The following is a 17,795-nucleotide window of genomic DNA, read 5'->3' on the forward strand; positions in this document are numbered from 1 at the left end:
TGGGGAGGGGCAGAGGGGAAGAGCACAAAATAAGAACAGATGTCTTGATTACGCTGTGCTAGTTCAGCAAATTTGCATAATGCCATAAACAGCCCGAGGCAATTATGTTCTCTCTGGATTGATTTTGAGAATTTGTAGACAGGCAGGCTTCCCACCCCAACTCTCCCCCCCCTCCCGCTCCCTTTGGGAGGAGCAAGGAAAGATTTGCTCTGCTGTCTGGAGCAGAGCTTTAAAATGTTTTTATATACAGGGGCATTCTGTTTTGTAGGGTGTTAATCTTGCAGGGGTGGCATCTGTGCCCTGCCCAGCGTACTTTTTTTGGGTGAGAAAAGGCTTTCAGAAACTTGAGTGGAATTGGCAGCTTTTCCACGTTGGGACCGGGCGCGTGCCGGATGGAGTTGCTTGGGAGAGCCTTGGGAACTTGGCTCCAAGAATGCACGCGTAACGAGTCCCAGGTTGCGAAGTGTGGCACTGACCCTTCCTGAAGCCGACTTATGCGCAGCTGATGCGCCTTCTGTTCATTGGACGGCCGCACTTGCAGGTGCCAGGCAATGCTCTGCTTCAGTGAAATACTCCTCAGAGAAGTAGTGTGTGTGTGTGTGTGTGTGTGTGTGAGAGAGAGAGAGAGAGAGCGCCACTTTTGGGGGGGAATTGCACACCTCCCTGCAATTGTAGGCCTTTTATGTATACAAATTTGGAAGTAGCAAAGCTGACATTTTGGCATGCATAGGTAGTGGTTATACTTTCCCACCAGCATGGAATAAATGATATCTTATCTCTGCGAAGAGATGCATGGCCTTACATTTGTTCTTGTCATAGCTAATAGCTTATGTTTGCAGGCAGTATGTTGATTCTCATAGGACTTTCATGCAGAAAAGAAGCATGTTGGTGGGAGCAGGTCTGTGGACATACATATTGGAGAAGGAGTTTTCAGGGTGATGTTGTGCTTTGAGGCTTGTAGTCATGACTGGTCTTAGGATTGTCATCTTCTGTTCCCCCCCAGAATCGTCTTTGCTGACTTCTTCATTATGAACCTTATTCTCTGGGTGAAGGGATCGTCAGCCGCCATCCCTTTCGGCACGCTGGTTGCCATCCTAGCCATGTGGTTTGGAATATCTGTCCCACTAACCTTCATTGGGGCATACTTTGGATTCAAGGAGAAGGTAGGCATACATTTCTTAATGTCGTCTCCTGCCTCTTAGGAATACCAGGTCTGCAACCTTAGAAGATACTCTTCTAAATGCAAACCATTCATGAAGATTATATAGCAGAAGTGGCCGAACTGTGGCTCGCAAGCTACATTTGGATCTTTGACATGTAAAGTGTAGCTTTAAGAAAAACGGTTGAGTTCCTTTTTGCATCACAATTAAAGGAAAACAAGCAATTTTCAAGCTTTATAATTTAATGGGTATAAACTGAGAGTCTGCTGGATTAAAACAGAAGTCTAATGTTCATGGTGAGTAAATATATTTAAGAATTTAAATGCTTCTTAAATATTCTGGCTCACAAACACCTGAAGTTTATCATATGTGGCCTTACATTAAGAAAGTTTGCCCCCGTTATAGATCTACAGACATAATTTCAAGGAACGAGTAGATTTCTTTAGTCCTGTAATTGTTCCAAGATGCCAACATCACTTTGGATTTCTAGTTTATTTCCTGCAGGGCAATATTTAGAAGTATTGGTATGGATTTTGCAGGTGGACCCTAAATTTGTGGGAGAGAAGAAAGATGAGGGCGTACAACAGTGGTTCCCAAACTTTCGCAGCAGGACGTGCTTTGGGACCCATCTAGCTTTACGAGACTTAAAAAAAGATCATCCAGAAAGAAATCTAAAAATTTGCTTACAAGTAATATTTTATTAATTTGCAAAAACTCAATCCGTTTCTCATAACAAGGCAGCTATAATGAATAGCCTTTAAGGTTTGAGGGGCTTAGTAGTGTGATCAGCCTTCACTTGCCCTCATTACCTGTCATTGACAGACTTGGGGTGGGAGGAAACACACCAGAAAAAAGGTGCTCAAACATTTATTTACACAGGCTTGCAAACTGCAGGAGCTCTGCTGTTTGCAAGGCAGTTAGTAGCTCTCTCGCAAGCTGCAGGAGCTCAGCTCTTTGCAGGGCATTTAGCAGCTATTTAATTTTACATAATTTAAAATTTCTGGGCTTGAGGCAGTTAGTGATCTTATCTTTTCATCACCCATGTTTTCATTGCTGACTCTGTGGGACCCACCAAAAATTGGGTCCTGACCCACAGTTTGAAAAACACCGGCATACAAGAAACTAAAACTTCAAAGAAAAGCCTCAATTCCAAGTTTCCAAAGTATATAAAAACTAATTTCAATAAACAATTTCTACAAGGGTGCAAATCGAACGAAAGCAAACTGAGCTGCTTGGGGCAGGATTTTGTTTTAAACCCTTATTTTTGGTGTGAGTTACTGCAGAAATGCAGAAAAGAACTCCCATCTCACCTGACTTGCAAACTGTGTCAGTGTCACTTTATTATTGTGCTGCATGCCAACATTTTGGGTTTGGAGGAAGCTTTAGCAAAATTCAAGTCAAGATCAGGCAGGAGCAAAGTATGATTACAGAATGTTATGTCTGCATAGAAATAGTATCTTGAAACGTTAGCAGCCCTCTCTCCCCCTTCCAACTGTCCTGCTTTGTTGTTTGATTTGGGTATTTGTCATCTTAATGCTGCTTCTTTGTCTTCATAGCCCATCGAGCACCCGGTGCGCACAAACCAGATACCTCGTCAAATCCCAGAGCAGTCTTTCTTCACGAAACCTTTGCCTGGCATCATCATGGGGGGCATCTTGCCCTTTGGCTGTATCTTCATCCAGCTTTTTTTCATTCTAAACAGCATTTGGTGAGTGCTTGTGCCATCAGTCAATCTGAGGTACTGCAGGCCATTCTGTACCCCAGGCCATAACCAGAAACTCTAGCAAGCAGCAAAGGAGTCCTGTCCTGTGGCATTTCTGCACAACTGACTCTTCTGGCCTTCCTCTTTCCCGTTAGTGTCAGTTGGGGAGTAGGGAGTTAAGAACATAAGAACAGCCCCACTGGATCAGGCCATAGGCCCATCTAGTCCAGCTTCCTGTATCTCACAGCGGCCCACCAAATGCCCCAGGGAGCACACCAGATAACAAGAGACCTCATCCTGCTGCCCTCCCTTGCATCTGGCATTCTGACATAACCCATTTCTAAAATCAGGAGGTTGCGCATACACATCATGGCTTGTACCCCATAATGGATTTTTCCTCCAGAAACTTGTCCAATCCCCTTTTAAAGGCGTCTAGGCTAGACGCCAGCACCACATCCTGTGGCAAGGAGTTCCACAGACCGACCACACGGAGTTGTTTTTCCTTGTAAACCTTTCCATGCTCCTTTTGGAAAAGTGCCCGTCTTTGCATTGGTTTTAGTCTGATCCAACACGCAGTGGAATTATCCTCCCTGTGCAGAGATTACTCAGGCATCCTGGAGTCCTCTCCATTCTAGTCAGAAGATATGCCCAGATTGGTGACTCAGAGATGCGTGGGTAGTCAGTCAGTCAGTGATGTATATGACAGAAATTTGGAAACCCCTCTTCTGAAGGGACCATTCTCTACCCTTACTGTTGACAAGCAAAGGATGCAGCCTCCACTTTGGCTCTAGTTTGGAACCGGTTTGTGGTGGAGTGCTCAGTTTGCTGCTTGGCCATCCCCTCAGTGACCCAACGAGGTGGCCAGAATGATCATCCTCACTGTTACAGACACATGATGATGTTTGAGCTGAGAGATAGTCATGACTGGTGGTAGGGGGCATTCTGACTTGCAGCTCACATCCTTGATGGTACCCTAGCTTTCCAAGCAGTGGTATTGGATAACAACTGATGTTTGTTACTGGTGTGTGTGTGTGTGTGTGTGAGTGTGTGTGTAAGATTTAATCAAGTCTGTTCCATAGGTAGAGGGGAGAGTGTTAGATAGGGTATACATCTATCTCTATCACATATAATAAAAACTTACATAGGGGGTGACTGTGTAGGGGCCACAATATTGCATGAGTGTTGAAGAGACCTGGTTTCACATTCCTGCTCCACCATGGAACTCAGTTGGTGAGCTGGGGCTAGTTGCCACCTCTCAGCCTAATTTACTTCGCAGGATCAAAAACAACAAATAAAAGCAAATGACTTGAAAGAAGACAGAGGAGAAGCCAAATTTTAGTAAGGGTAAGGCTTAAAGGTTTGCAAAACATAGCCCAGAGGTTCCCAGAGTGTGTGTCGCAACACCTTAGAGCAGGAGTGTCCAAAGTTTTTGGCAGGAGGGCCACATCATCTCTCTGACACTGTGTCAGGGGCTGGGGGGAAAAGGAATTAATTTACATTTCAAATTTGAATAAATTTACATATATGAATATATTAGAGATGGAACTTATATGAATGCATGAATGTCTTGCAATAACTCAAGGCCTATAAAAGGCCTTGCACAAAGCAAGGCCAGCCTTTCCTTCTCTGCCGCTGCTGCATCACAGACGTGAAGCAACAAGCAGTGGAGGGAGCCCTAATCCCACAAATCACGTGAGAGGTCAAAAAGTCGCCCTCACTCGTCAGGCCAGTGCGGGCTCCAACAAATCTCCGGAGGGCCAGAGACTCATTGGAGACTGGGGGCTCCCTGAGGGCCGCATGGAGAGACCTCGAGGGCCACAAGTTGTCCCAGGGCCAGGGTTTGGGCACCCCCGCCTTAGAGCATCGCAGTGCACTCTCGGGTGCTGCAGGGTATCCCTGGGGGTCCTTCCACCTGCTCTCCTGGGCACTGCCATCTTGGATCTTGCAAGATTTGGTTGCCACCATCTTTGATCTTGTGAGATTTGGGCACCACCATCTTGGATCTCATGAGATTTTGCTAGCTTCAAGGTGGCAGCGCCCGGCTGAACTAGGAAGAGGAGGCTGCAGGGACATCATGGCCCCAGTAAGGGGAATCACTGCCATAGCCCAAAATAACCCAGTGGAAGCCACAGCTTTTCTTTCAGTGACTGCACCACTGGCAATCTTTCCTGCCCCTGTTATGATGACTTGGAGGGAAAAGGCTGTTGGTTCACAAAGTGTGTTCTTTCATTCCAGGTCCCACCAAATGTACTACATGTTTGGCTTCTTGTTCTTAGTCTTTATCATTCTTCTTATCACGTGTTCGGAGGCGACAGTCTTGTTGTGCTATTTTCATCTGTGTGCGGAGGTAAATGGACGTTTTCCTTTCATTGCCAAACCTGTTATGCTGCTGGATGGGATCAGCTGTTAGCTGATGGCTTCAGGAGGTCTGAGCCACATCTGCCACTTGCTGGTCCTCTGGCACCAAGTTGCACTGGAAGGATTTGTGACGTGGTGGCTGCCAGCTGTGCAGAAAACCGTTCTATGTGTAGCAAAGCAGGTGATGCTATGCTTGGAGGGGCAGCACATTTCTGTAGCAATCAGAAGCTTAGTTATGGCCAGCTGTGTATGAGGGTGTGTGGAAAACACGTCTGCATGGTGGCAGAAGGGGGAAGAGGCAGAGGTTTTTCCACTTGCTGTTGCCAGTGTAACAGACTGGTGCAGTTTCAGCACCAAATCGGCTTTACTTGCGGACCATTGAGATGCAACTGCATCTGGGTACCAGCTGGAATGTAGCAAAACCCAGAATTGCCCCTGGTTGTTTTTGCCATCTTTGTGTTTTAGCTTCCAATATGGAGCATAATTGTGTGCAAATGTGTATGTCGATACACATTTTGCAAGTGGAAAGCAATCTTAATGGGACTTAGCAAATTAAGGGAGGAGAAGAGGTCTGTCTGTGGCTTCATGATGGTGGACATATGGACCCTCCATCTTCAGGGTCAGCATGCCTCAAGAGAGGAATGCTGGAAGAGGACTGTAGCCTCGCTACCCTGCAGTCAGGCATGTGGTTCGTGGGATGCTGGACAGATGTACACTTGACTGGGTCCATTGTGTTCTCCTTGTACTACTACAGAAGTGTTGGCATACTAGAAAATTGACAATCAGTTACCCCTGCTAACTGGGTAAGAGGCACTTTTTCAAGTAGGTGCTCCTCTTTTATTTAGCAGGGGGAGAGTAGCTGGTCCTCCTCACCCCAGCAGTGACTTTTCCTAGTGGCTGTCTGCTGGTGTTTTGCATCTTTTAGATTGTGAGCCCTTTTGGGACAGGGAGCCATTTAGTTATCTGACTTTGTCTGTAAAGCGCTTTGTGAACTTTTTGTTGAAAAGCAGTATATAAATACTGTTAATAATAATAATAATAATCTGAAAAACAATTCTTAAAAGGACAAGTTCAGACTAATAATTGCAGTGCTGTGGTGAAGAATTAAAACTAGCCCTTCAAATAGACCTGCAGTGCAGCTGTTAGCTGTTAAACCAGTGGTTCCCGAACTGTGAGCCGTGGCTCCCTGGGGAGCTGCAGAAACCAGCCAGGGGAGCGTGCTGCTTATACAGTGTATAAGAGTGTAGCTCTAATGGGAAGCCACGGCCAATGGCCCAGTAGCCTCCAGTCAAAAAGTTTGGGAACTGCTGCGTTAAGCAAAAGATTGCTCAGTCTTGCTCTCTTTGTTTGTTTACTCTCAATGGTCGTTGATTTGCTTCCAGGACTATCACTGGTGGTGGAGATCATTCCTGACCAGCAGCTTCACAGCCGTTTACCTCTTCATCTACGCAGTTCATTATTTCTTCTCCAAGCTTCAGATCACAGGAACCGCCAGCACCATTTTATATTTTGGCTACACCATGATCATGGTCTTGATTTTCTTCCTTTTCACGGGTGAGTTCACTACCCCAGTATTTGACAGTTCGCAGTTCTTTAGGTGAATCAATACCTGAAAGTGGCTTCCTGTGTCGTAATATAAGAAGTCATTCTGGAAGCAAATGCCTGATTACCCAGGCTGATTCATTCAGTCGGGAATCCAACTTCAGCCCTACCTGAGCCTGTGCGCTAGCTCTGTTTCCTTGTCTTCTGAACTGCGATATGGGCATCTTGGTGTTTTATCTCATAGTTCTGTGTCTGATAGGAATCTGGAGTGACTGCTTTGCTGTGGCTTTCATACCATGGTTAAAGCAGGATGCAGATCTGAGATTCAATTCTGGTTTGATTGCAGCGTGTACATTTACCATTTGTATGGGCCTGTACCTGAGATCATTTTAAGTGTAGATGTTGGGGACTGAACCTTGGACCACCACTGAGCATTACTTTTCCTCTCAGTAGGGTGCAATGTGGGTCCTCTATGACCCACAGAGGCCATTAAGCCACACTTTCCTGGTCCATTTTATTGCAGCTGCTTTTTTATTTTTTTCAGATCATTAGAGCAGTAATTTTCAACCTTTTTCACCTCGCGGCACACTGGCAAGGCACTAAAATGGTCAAGGCACACCATCAACTTTTTGACAGTTGACTGTGCTGTCAGTGGGGGCTTACATCCCCCAGTGGTTTTATTGATAAATGACCCTCTCCCAAATTCCCGCGGCACACCTGGGGACCATTCACGGCACACAAGTGTGCCACGGCACAGTGGTTGAAAATGGCTGCATTAGAGGTTGTGTATCTTCTTGTACTAGGGGTTCATTTGCAACAGGAAATGTTGGTTCTCACATTCTCTTGCCAGAAATCCAGGTGTACGATATCCTTCACCATTATTTCTGGCTTTGGGGAAAGATTTGTCTTTTAGCTGCATTCAGACTGAAAGCAATAAGGAAGCAGGACTTAACCCTGATAATTTACATGTATTAGGAAGCAAATAAGGGAATTAGTGTCTCCAGCAAACTCCCCATTTTTAACCTCCCCGGCTCTGGAGGCGAGCTCCAGCTGTCCCCTGTAATTTACCCCCAAATAAATTGTAGCGTTAAAAAAAAAAGAATGTTTTAATTTTGAACTAAAGCAGTATGCTGATGCCTGTCTGGGTTTGAGCTTAGGTTAGCTGCCAATTTCAGTTTCACCGGCATGATGTAAATTGCTAGAATTAGAAATATCCTTTTCATATCAGAAATGATAATTGAAATTGTCACAGCAGCTGCTGAAAGGGATTAAAATCTCCAGATATGTCAGCCCAGCTCTCCTTGATATGAAGGGCAATGAGGCTAAAGCATGCCCTGGTAAGTTTTACACCTGTGTCTACAAGTCATGCTGGAGGTTCACTTCAAACGGCGCCTTATGTTTGTGGTTTGGGAATGTTTGCCTGGCCTCTTCTTCCTTGCCTGGCTTCTTTGCCATGAGGTCCAGATGGGCAAGCTTGGTTAGTACTTATCAAGCAACTTCAAACTATGGTTAGCAAACTCGTTTCAAACCATTGGCTGGATGCAATTCCTTGTAAGTGCTAACCAGTTTCCCCAATTCAGGCACTGTCAGCAAACTCTGGTTAGAACACCTCTCTCCCATTGAAGCTAATCCATGTGTGTGAGGAGAGTTGGGAGAGCTTGAGTCCATAAACAGTGCTTATGAGTTGGTGAGTTTCTTTGCCTGATTGCCAGTTCGTAACTCCAAATTTGCAATTTCCTGGTCCAGACAATAGGAGGCAAACAGTGGAAATAAAGCTTGACTTGAGTGTGACTAGGATGTACCTCTCTCTCTCTCTCTCTCTCTCTCTCTCTCTCTCTGCAAATGTAGTTAGCTTCTTTCCTGGCTGAGAATCTTCGCACAGGATATTTCCTGTGTCTATGCACGTGTGTATCTCTCTCTCTCCCCCACTTTCCCCATGGACTTTGGGTAGTGGTTCACAAACTTCGCAGTATCAGAATGCCTCCACAGTCTCTTCTTCCTGGCTTAGCTGGGCACCACCATGTTGGATCTCATGAAAGCTGACAAGTTCCAACATGGTGGCACTCAAATCTCGTGAGATTTCATGAGATCCGATATTGTAGCATCCAAATCTTGTGAGATTTGGATGCTGCCTTCTTGGATCTTGTAAGATTTCATGAGATTTGACAGGACAGTGCTTGGGCGTAAAGGAGGTGCCACTTGAGACACCGCGTGGCACCCCTGTAAGTGTGCTGCAGCCCTACAGCCCTGGTTCTCAAACTCTCTGGTGGAGAACCAGGGTAAGTCTTTCCAGGGTCAGGCTGGAAAGCTGCGACACGATCTCCATGATTGTGCCACTGTGCTGTAAGGGGGGCTGTTATTAGCTTACCAGCTTACCTTTGCAGGGCTCCCTGTGGCTTGCAGACAGTAAATAAAAGATCATGATCCACTTCTGATTTTGTGATTGCAACCCAGAAGTGGGTTGCAAACACCTTCTGTGTTCTACAAGCCGCAGGGCTCCCTGCCCCCTCCAGACCCTGGAAGCAGGTAAGTTAAAAACAGCCTCCCTTCCCCTGTAGCGGCACAATCCTGGGGATCAAGTTGGTGCTTTCCCTTACCCCTGGCCCTTAAAGGGAAAGGGGCAGTAGTTCTCAGGCAGGTGGGTCTAGACCCACCAGTTTGAGAACCACTGTCCTTTGGTATCATGATGCACAGTTTGGGAACCACTGGCTTTGGGCATTTCCCAATACATGACTCATAATTAACTTAAGATGTTCATGGAATCTTCTTTATTTGGGGATTAGACACATTCATGGAGGAGGTCTGCCATTTTTAGTCATGCAGGCCATCTGAACAATGGGGGTGGATGTTGCCTTCATGTCCTGCTTGTGGGCTTCCCAGAGCCTTCTGGTTGGCCACCACAAGAAGGAGAAGGCTGGGCTAGGTGGCCATTTGGTCTGGTGCGGCAGGGCTACTCTTAGCTGTTATATAGCTCATGGTGGTGATGCAGGGAATTGTCCCGCTGTGTCTTGCAATCATTACCGCCTCCTCATTGTATGTTTTTATTTAAACCTGGGCCTTAGACATTTGCAGTGTGATTTTCAGAGTAATAATATGGTAAGCGAATGAGTAGGTTTGGGGAAGGATAGCTTTATGATTACCGTTCTCGCGACTTGTGGGCACAGGAGAAAACACAGCATTTAGCCCAGGCGTGCGGCTGTCCTGCGCGCCCTCATTTTGCGATCATCATTTTCACTTGGGAGTTAAAGCCACTTTTGAAATTGAGTTTTGATCTTCTAGGTAAATTGTGTTTAGAATTCCGGATTCTGAAAGCAGCTGCCACTGTGTGGTGATTGAAAAGCAGTATGATAGGGAAGGTTCTTGGTACAATATAGATACATACAGTCTATTGCCAGAGTGTGGAATGCTTTTCTGTTTTGCTTTCTTGTGCCCAGCCCGTGCCTTGAATTCTTCTTTCTCTATTAACTGATCGTGTGCGAGACCAGGTGGAATGTGTGCAGTTGTTTTTCAAGTACTTTGGCCTTATTTGCGGTGGTGAACAGAGTTGGTTTATTAAAAAAAAGAAAAGAAAAAAAGAAGCCACCGCATATTAAAATTCAGGTGGTTAAACTTCAGCATTTTCCAGGTTCACATAGAAGACTTCCCAGGCCCCAAACAGTTGCTGATCCTGGGTGTTGCTGACCATAAAATATGGAGAGGTGGTGGAGACCGAAAGATCAAAGAGGAGGCAATGTGTGAAGCATTAGTCCAAGCATCATAAAATGAGCCTTCTGCTGTACTGGCCAAGTTGTGGCTCTTGAAAAATGATACAAGTTCAAGGCTCCATGACTGCTTGTTTTTCGTGGCCAGGTAGACCAGATAAAGAAGAGGACACAGTGCGTATACCTTTAGCCAATGTATAGAGGGGGGAATTTTGGCAGGTGCAGCTTTTTAAAACCCCCCCCCCCCATGTTGAGCTGCACCTGCCAAAATTCCCTCTTCTACACAGTGGTTAAAGATACAGGCAATCTGTCCTCCGTTGTATCTGGTCACCCTGTTCACTGCAGACCATGTGATCCATAGAGCTGTCAGAAGGCAAAAAGAACCCCAACAAGACCATACCTAGACCTACAGATGGTATTTGGGTGGGGCTTATGTCCCTTGCAGCACTTCCAGTTGGATATGGGAAGGACCCCCCTCCCGGTTGTAGCCTTTGCAGGTTTCATTCATGTTCTTGAGGCTCCCATCTAGAACAAGGGACTACAGCTGTGTATCACCTTGAGTTTGAGATGCACTGAAGACACATCCTTTCCATGGGAGAGGGCAGACTGGATAGCGGTTTGTTTCAGGCATTTGCTGGAGTGATGTCCATAATGCAGTAAAGGACAGGGGGAGGGGAGTAATCCAGACAAGATTATCGGGAAGAGAATCTGTGACCAGATGTTTGGTTGTCTTTTAAGGCTGACTTTAATTAGAGACTTGGACCCTGTAAATACAAATAGTTTGGAAATGGCCAAGTCTGCCTGTTAAGACAGGTTTGTAGAAGACATTTCTGTTTCCATCATTGGAGTATCCTAGGAACTCTTGTTAGATGCACAGGGGCAGATTCATCCCCCCAGTTTAGGTACTGCTCCATTGCAGAACGGACTTCCACAGAGGGGGTTTGTTTTGGTTTTCTGCTCCTTTTCTACCAAATCAAAAGCATAGCATTTCTCTTAAGAACATAAGAGCCCCGCTGGATCAGGCCATAGGCCCATCTAGTACAACTTCCTATATCTCACAGTGGCCCACCAAATGCCTCAGGGAGCACATAAGACAAAAAGAGACCTGCATCCAGGTGCCCTCTCTTGCATCTTATTGGTCAAACTTATTGTCCATCCACTCCATTAGAGTATCTTTTCTCTAATAAAATTCCATTGTCCAAGACATGGCAGAAAGTCGCATCACGGTTGCAACAGCATTCGGAGATCCTCCACATTGTGTTCTCCCACTCCCCCTATTGTCTTCTACATTAAAATTATTATTATTTTTTTTTTTTTTGGTAAAGGGGGTCTTATCAGACTTGGGGAAGCAGGGACATTTGCCTGGTAATGTGTGGAGTAGTGTGTTACTATAAAATCTCTCATTTTTATGATTGGAACCCTGTGATGACAGTTTCTTGGGGAATGTGGTTGGATTGGTTAGAATGCTTTTTTCTGTTTCACTGGATAATTGTTTATAAGGTTTATAAACCACTTTTCCGAAGCTCAGTGTACAGTTAATTTAACAACTGTATTTATAATATGGACTGTTATAAAACATAACATAGCAATGATAAAATAAAAATTGTATGCCTGCAATTGGAATGCTTTCTTCAGGAAACGTTTTGTTTGGGAGCTGGTTGGAACTGCCAGCAAACACAGAACATTATCTCAGCCCCAGGGCTCTCTTTAAATTTGAAATAATGTAGAGGTTAGGGATAAGTGATAGATTGATGGCAGCCTGCATGTGTTTGCGCGTAGGACCACATCCTACATCCACAGTGCATCAAATGAACTTGGAAGCATGGGAATAGCGGTCGGTTCTCTTCTGATGTTTTCAATTACAACTTCGCTCTCGCTAACGGATCACAGATTTGGTGTCAGAAAGGAGTGCAGAGCTCATCGTTCAACAGCCTTTTGAATTTCTTCTTACTTCTGCATTGCTCAGTCACTGGTTTGTGGCTTGGATGAAGAAGGTCTTCGGTTTGTTACTCTGCAGCAATGAAATTCTGACCTTACGCTCAGCCGTGTTAGACCACTTTTGAATCCCACTGGTTTTGAGACTGTAGCGTACGTCAGGGGTGCCCAAACCCCAGCCCTGGGGCCACTTGTGGCCCTTGAGGACTCCTAATCCGGCCCCCCCATCTCCAATGAGCCTCTGGCCCTCCAGAGACTTGCTGGAGCCTGCGCTGGCCTAATGCAACTGCCCTCAGCGTGACGGCCAACAGTTTGACCTCTCACATGAGCTGTGGGACGAGGGCTCCCTCCACTGCTTGCTGTTTCACGTCTGTGATGCAGCAGCGGCTGCAAAGGAAAGGCTGGCCTTGCTTTCTGCAAGGCCTTTTATAGGCCTTGAGTTATTGCAAGACCTTCATTCATTCATATAAGTTCCATCTCTAACATATTCATTTATGTAAATTTATTCAAATTTTAAATGTAAATTCTTTTCTTCCTGGCACAATGTCAGAGAGATGATGTGGCCCTCCTGCCAAAAAGTTTGGGCATCCCTGGCGTACATGAGAAGCTCCCCTGTTGCGGTAGGATCCCTACTTGGGTCCATAATTTATTTCTATTACGTAAACCGCTTTGTGAACTGCCTGCTCTGGTTGAAAAGCGATAAGTATTCTAAATAATATTAACAGGTGGAAAAGTCACCTTGTTGCTTGAGCACTGAGACATCTGATGACAGTGAGACAGCCTATTTATTTATTTGCTTCATTTGTAACCCGCCTTTCTCCCTGAGGGACCCAAGGCGGCTTACAATAATCTAGGAATAAGGAATATTGGTTCAGCTCTGTGAAGGACTCCTCAGAAACATGCCGTGGTAGCATCTGGCTACGCATTGGAAATCCTTTCTGGACGTTACAAACAAAAATAGCAAGAAAATGAGAAATGGGGATTCCATTCGCAAGGCTCGAGGGGTCCGCGGAGGTCATCCCGGTGCGAGATAGAGGAGCGCTGCACACAGTAGGGAGGAGCGCGAATTGACTGTAAACTGGAAAGACTCTGAGATGTCAAGCCCATAAAGGAATTACGTTCCTTTTGTGGCTGGCGTATGATCTCCTATCAAGCGCGGTAAATCTGCCGTCCCCCCACTGTTTGAGAGGATGATAGCTGCAAACCCAGCGGAAGAGGGTAATCTGTAGGACATAATAGCAGGCTTGGGGGAGGAGGGAGGAGTGGTTTCCTTAACTAGAAAGAGAGAAGTGGCGATATGAAGGATTAGAAAGATGAGCCAGGTGTACTTTGGGGGAGGACAAGGGGGGGCCCTCATTTATTTTCCTCTGTGAGGATGTCTTTTGTCAGTCGCGGCCGTTAATCAGTAGACTATCTGGGGTGCATATGGAAGTAATATGGTTCTGATGCAATTCCATCGTTGCTTGCAGAGGGTACGGAAAAGCAGGGAGAGGATTAAAAGCACAGCCTTCATAGGGTGACATGCACAACTGGCAGAAGGACGAATGTCGTTGAAGTGGTTGTTAGCAGGGTTAGTGGTTGTTAGCAGGGATCATTAAACAGAGCTTCCGTGCTCAGTGGCAGTACACCTCTGAAGACCAGTGGCTGCCGGTGGAGAGGAAGGGCCAAGGCCTTTGCAACCTACTTGTTGGCTCCTTGTCTCCAGGCACCTGGTTGGCTATTTCAGGAAACCAGAGATGAGATGAGATGAACGTTTGGTCTGCTGCAGAGAGACTCTGCATGTGGGTGAACGAGGGGCATTACTGTACAGTGGGCCCTTGGTATTTGTGGGGGGTCTGTTTCATGACCCCCCGGACACTGAATACCGTAGGGGGTCAGGGTCGCGGTGCCACAGTAATTCACCTGGAGGCTATGCTAGGCCCTCCAGAGGTTGCACCCAGCCCTCCAACCTCCTCAGAAGGCCTCTCAGATGCGAACAGAAGCTGCTGTGTCGGGGGGGGGGGGTTGGTTGGTTCTGAAGCGTGGGAAGGCCAATGCTAGATGCAACTGGAAGTGGTTTCCCATCACATCTGGGAAGCCTTCTGAGACATGGGCTCAGTATCCGGGGATGCCAAGTCTGGGGCTGAGGACGGGCCACTGTAGTAGCCAAATTCCAGGCGCTCCTGACCTGAGATGTTGGCAGAGTTCTCTCCTTACACCTAACTGCAGAAGATCCATGCGTCTTCTTGCTTTGTAGGAATTCTAGCCTTGTACTCAACGGTGCTGGGCATTTTTCGGCTTGGTTTTGAGTGCAAAGCGTGCGGGAAAGAGGATCTTGCTCACTGCATGCACAAAAAGGTCTGCGCTTGTCTCCCAGCTCTGAGCAATCTTATTCCCAAATGTTCAGGGAGTCTGCAGTGACTAAGCAGAGGCTTCAGCCTTGAACTCCCCAAAGCAGCACACCCTTCGCTTTCTGGAAGTGACTCTGGGGCGTGAATTTGGAGGGCCAGGATGGTGCTTTCACCACTGAGCAAGTCGGAGGCACATTTCCTGTGTGAACTTGACAGTGACTATTCAACCTGGATTTGTAAGGTTTAAGCGCCTTCTAATCTGTACAGATGGCTGCAAGATTAACAGCTTGGATTCTTAAAGAATAGGGGTGGGTGTACCTCAGCCTTGTGGGGCTATAAACACCATGATTCAGCCGTGTATGTTAAATTTATGAAGTCCATGATCAGGGTCTCTTAACGGTTATAAAACAACTGATCTGTGCTGAGTAGTCCTGAGTGTGGTGGCTTTCTCTAAGGATCCCCTAGCCCAGCAAAATGTTTTTAAATCCCATCACTCGTGCTCTGTCTCTCTGCCGTTGGTCCACCAGAGACTAACTCAGGAGTTCCCCAAACTGTATGTTGTGATGTCCTGGGTTGTTGCAGGTCACTCCCTGGGGTGTCATGGGCTGCTGGTTGACTGAGACCACGTAGGACCCTACAGATGGTGGTAGGAGGCTCAGCTGATCTCCTGCACATGGTTTTCAAGCTCTGGGAAAGACCTTCCTGTCTGCCTTGAGTCTTCAAGCTCTAATTGGTGATGATGTCATCGCCTGTCACTTTTGGGAGCCGTGCACTGCTTTATGGCGTGTGAGGACGTTGCAAAGATTGGGCAGCACTGGACTAACTGGTGGTCTGCAAAGATGGACCGCTGTTTTCTGCCTTTTTTTTTGTCCTAGAAAGTGTCTCTGGCCCCCTGGACACTGCTGGGTGACGTTTATATGTGTCCTTTTTGCTGGGGCATGTGAGGTGGTGCAGAGTGTGAAAGAATAGTTTGTGAGCAGAGGGACAAAAGGGGTGGTGTGAAAAGAGGGAAATGAGCCGGCCCAAGGGTTTGTTCTTGCACAGATGTTATGCGACTGTCATGATAACCAGATTGGGGAGGAGGGGGAAGATACCAGAGAAGCAGATGGGGCGGCTCCTGCCGAAGATAGCTCTGGGAGGGAGAAACCAGGCAGCACTTGGGAGCTGGGGTAGTGTTGTGGCCAAGAAATGGAGCTGCGAAATGGGATTTGAAGCTCCTCTGCTGTGCACTTGCTTGGTGGCCTTAGGTAAACCTTTCCCTCTCAGCCTTGGGCTCCCCTTTCTGCGGTATGGGGGTAATAATACAGGTGGGCCCTTTGTATCCACTCGTTCCAAACCCATGGTGGAGGGCCCCACCTGACCACCTAGACATGACCAGAAGGTGTTTCCAGTTGCGTCCAGAGGTCAGATGAGTGCCCAGATCAGCAGATTTGCTTCTCCGCAAATTTTGGCATCCGTGGGGAATGTTGGTGTCCGAGGAAAGGAACCCCCGTGGATGGATGTGCTTCCTGCCTCCCAAATTGGTGGTCATCAGGGCTTCAGCAAGATCCTGTATGTGCAGCACTTTGCACTCTCAGTACTACACAAAGGTTTAGTATTATTGTGCTTAGTGGGTCACAGCTATGCCAGTAGAAGGAGTGTTGTCATCGTACCTCCCTCTCCAAAGACGGGAAGATGGACTTAGCTCAAATGTTGGAACAGTTCACCTTATTCTGGATTTCTCTTGTGCCTTTTCAGGAACCATCGGCTTCTTTGCCTGCTTCTGGTTTGTCAGCAAGATTTACAGCGTTGTGAAGGTGGACTGAAGCGTCTCCATGGTTTGCTCTCGAACATATCCCTTGAGCTGCTGGATATTATTTTTTTTGCCAACCATGTATCAAGGATCTACATTGCATCTTAAAATAGTTAAGACACACACAGTTGCAGTCTTGGCATCCAAAGGCAGGCGCTTTAAACGGAAACAGGACCTGGAAAAAGACTATGGTGGACGATTGTGGAGAACTCGACTTGAATGGCTTTTTATAAATACCGCATCCAAAGTTTTGTGTGGGTTTTTTTTAGAAATTGAATCTGAAAGAGCGATAATTTAACAGCAGCAGCAACCACAAAAAATGTGCATGATACCTTCCCCCCCCCCAGCTGAGGTTTCTTGTGATTTTGTTACTTCTCTTTTTACACAGTTGACTTGATTACTCTGTCACAATAGAGGACCGTCCTATAAAATCTTACGTAAAAAAAAAAGATGACTTTTTTAATTTAAAAAAAAAAAAAGAGTACGACTGTATATAACAATGTTCTGCATCTCCTCTGCAGGTAGTTTTGTCCACTTATAAAATGCACCAAGCGTTTAATGTCCTGTGCGGATTTCAGTAAAACAATACCAACTTCATTATCTTAAATAAAACTGCACAGCTCTAGTAGGTTGGTGTAAGGCTGTTTTGTCAGCTCTCTAGTAGGTACCAGACTTTTCCTAGAGTAGTTAGAAGTATTTATTTATTTTTAATTTGTATTTACTGGATTTTAATCCTGCTTTCTCCCCATTAGGCTGCAGTTCCCGAACTTACTGGCATCACGGATTCCTTCTTCCTTGGCATCTTCTTTCTGGGTGCCGCCATTTTGGATCGTGTGAAATCCTGCACTATTATTGAAGATCCAAGATGGCAGTGCTGGGAAGAGGATGCCAAGGGCATGCCAAGACATCCCTGTGAGTAACCTATGGCTCCTGATTGGAGCCACACCTCTCAGTCTGGGAACCACTACCATAAGGGGAGATTTATGAAGATTAAAGTGTTTGATATACCGCTTTTCAACAACAAAAAAGGTTTACATGGCGGTTAACATAGCAAAAAAGAAAGAAAATGACTTCCTATCCTGCAAGGACTCACTATCTTAAAAAGACACGAGAGATTCCATGGAACAGTAGCTGTGACGGATGCAGTTCTGGTGGGGTATAGGGGTAGTGGTTCCCTCCGCTCCTCCCTGTTCATTGTACAAGTACCATTTAAAAAGGTGCCTCTTCACCCAGTTGTTAATGCCATCTACGTGCATTGTGTTTTGCAAAGAGTGC

General features: G+C 46.2%; 1 protein-coding gene across 1 annotated transcript in view; it reads left to right on the forward strand.

Annotated features, from left to right (window-relative positions):
- Positions 1–17,145, forward strand: part of LOC136663055 (transmembrane 9 superfamily member 2-like) — a 35,545-nt gene extending 18,400 nt beyond the window's left edge. The window contains exons 13-17 of the mRNA XM_066639969.1: positions 1,004–1,163; positions 2,717–2,868; positions 5,098–5,209; positions 6,603–6,774; positions 16,466–17,145. Of these exons, the coding sequence (XP_066496066.1) occupies positions 1,004–1,163; positions 2,717–2,868; positions 5,098–5,209; positions 6,603–6,774; positions 16,466–16,533 (664 nt within the window). The 3' untranslated portion in view covers positions 16,534–17,145. The remainder of the gene's footprint in view (positions 1–1,003; positions 1,164–2,716; positions 2,869–5,097; positions 5,210–6,602; positions 6,775–16,465) is intronic.
- Positions 17,146–17,795: the final 650 nt, after the last annotated feature.

Source organism: Tiliqua scincoides, chromosome 12 (genome assembly GCF_035046505.1).
Source record: "Tiliqua scincoides isolate rTilSci1 chromosome 12, rTilSci1.hap2, whole genome shotgun sequence".
Lineage (NCBI taxonomy): Eukaryota > Metazoa > Chordata > Lepidosauria > Squamata > Scincidae > Tiliqua > Tiliqua scincoides.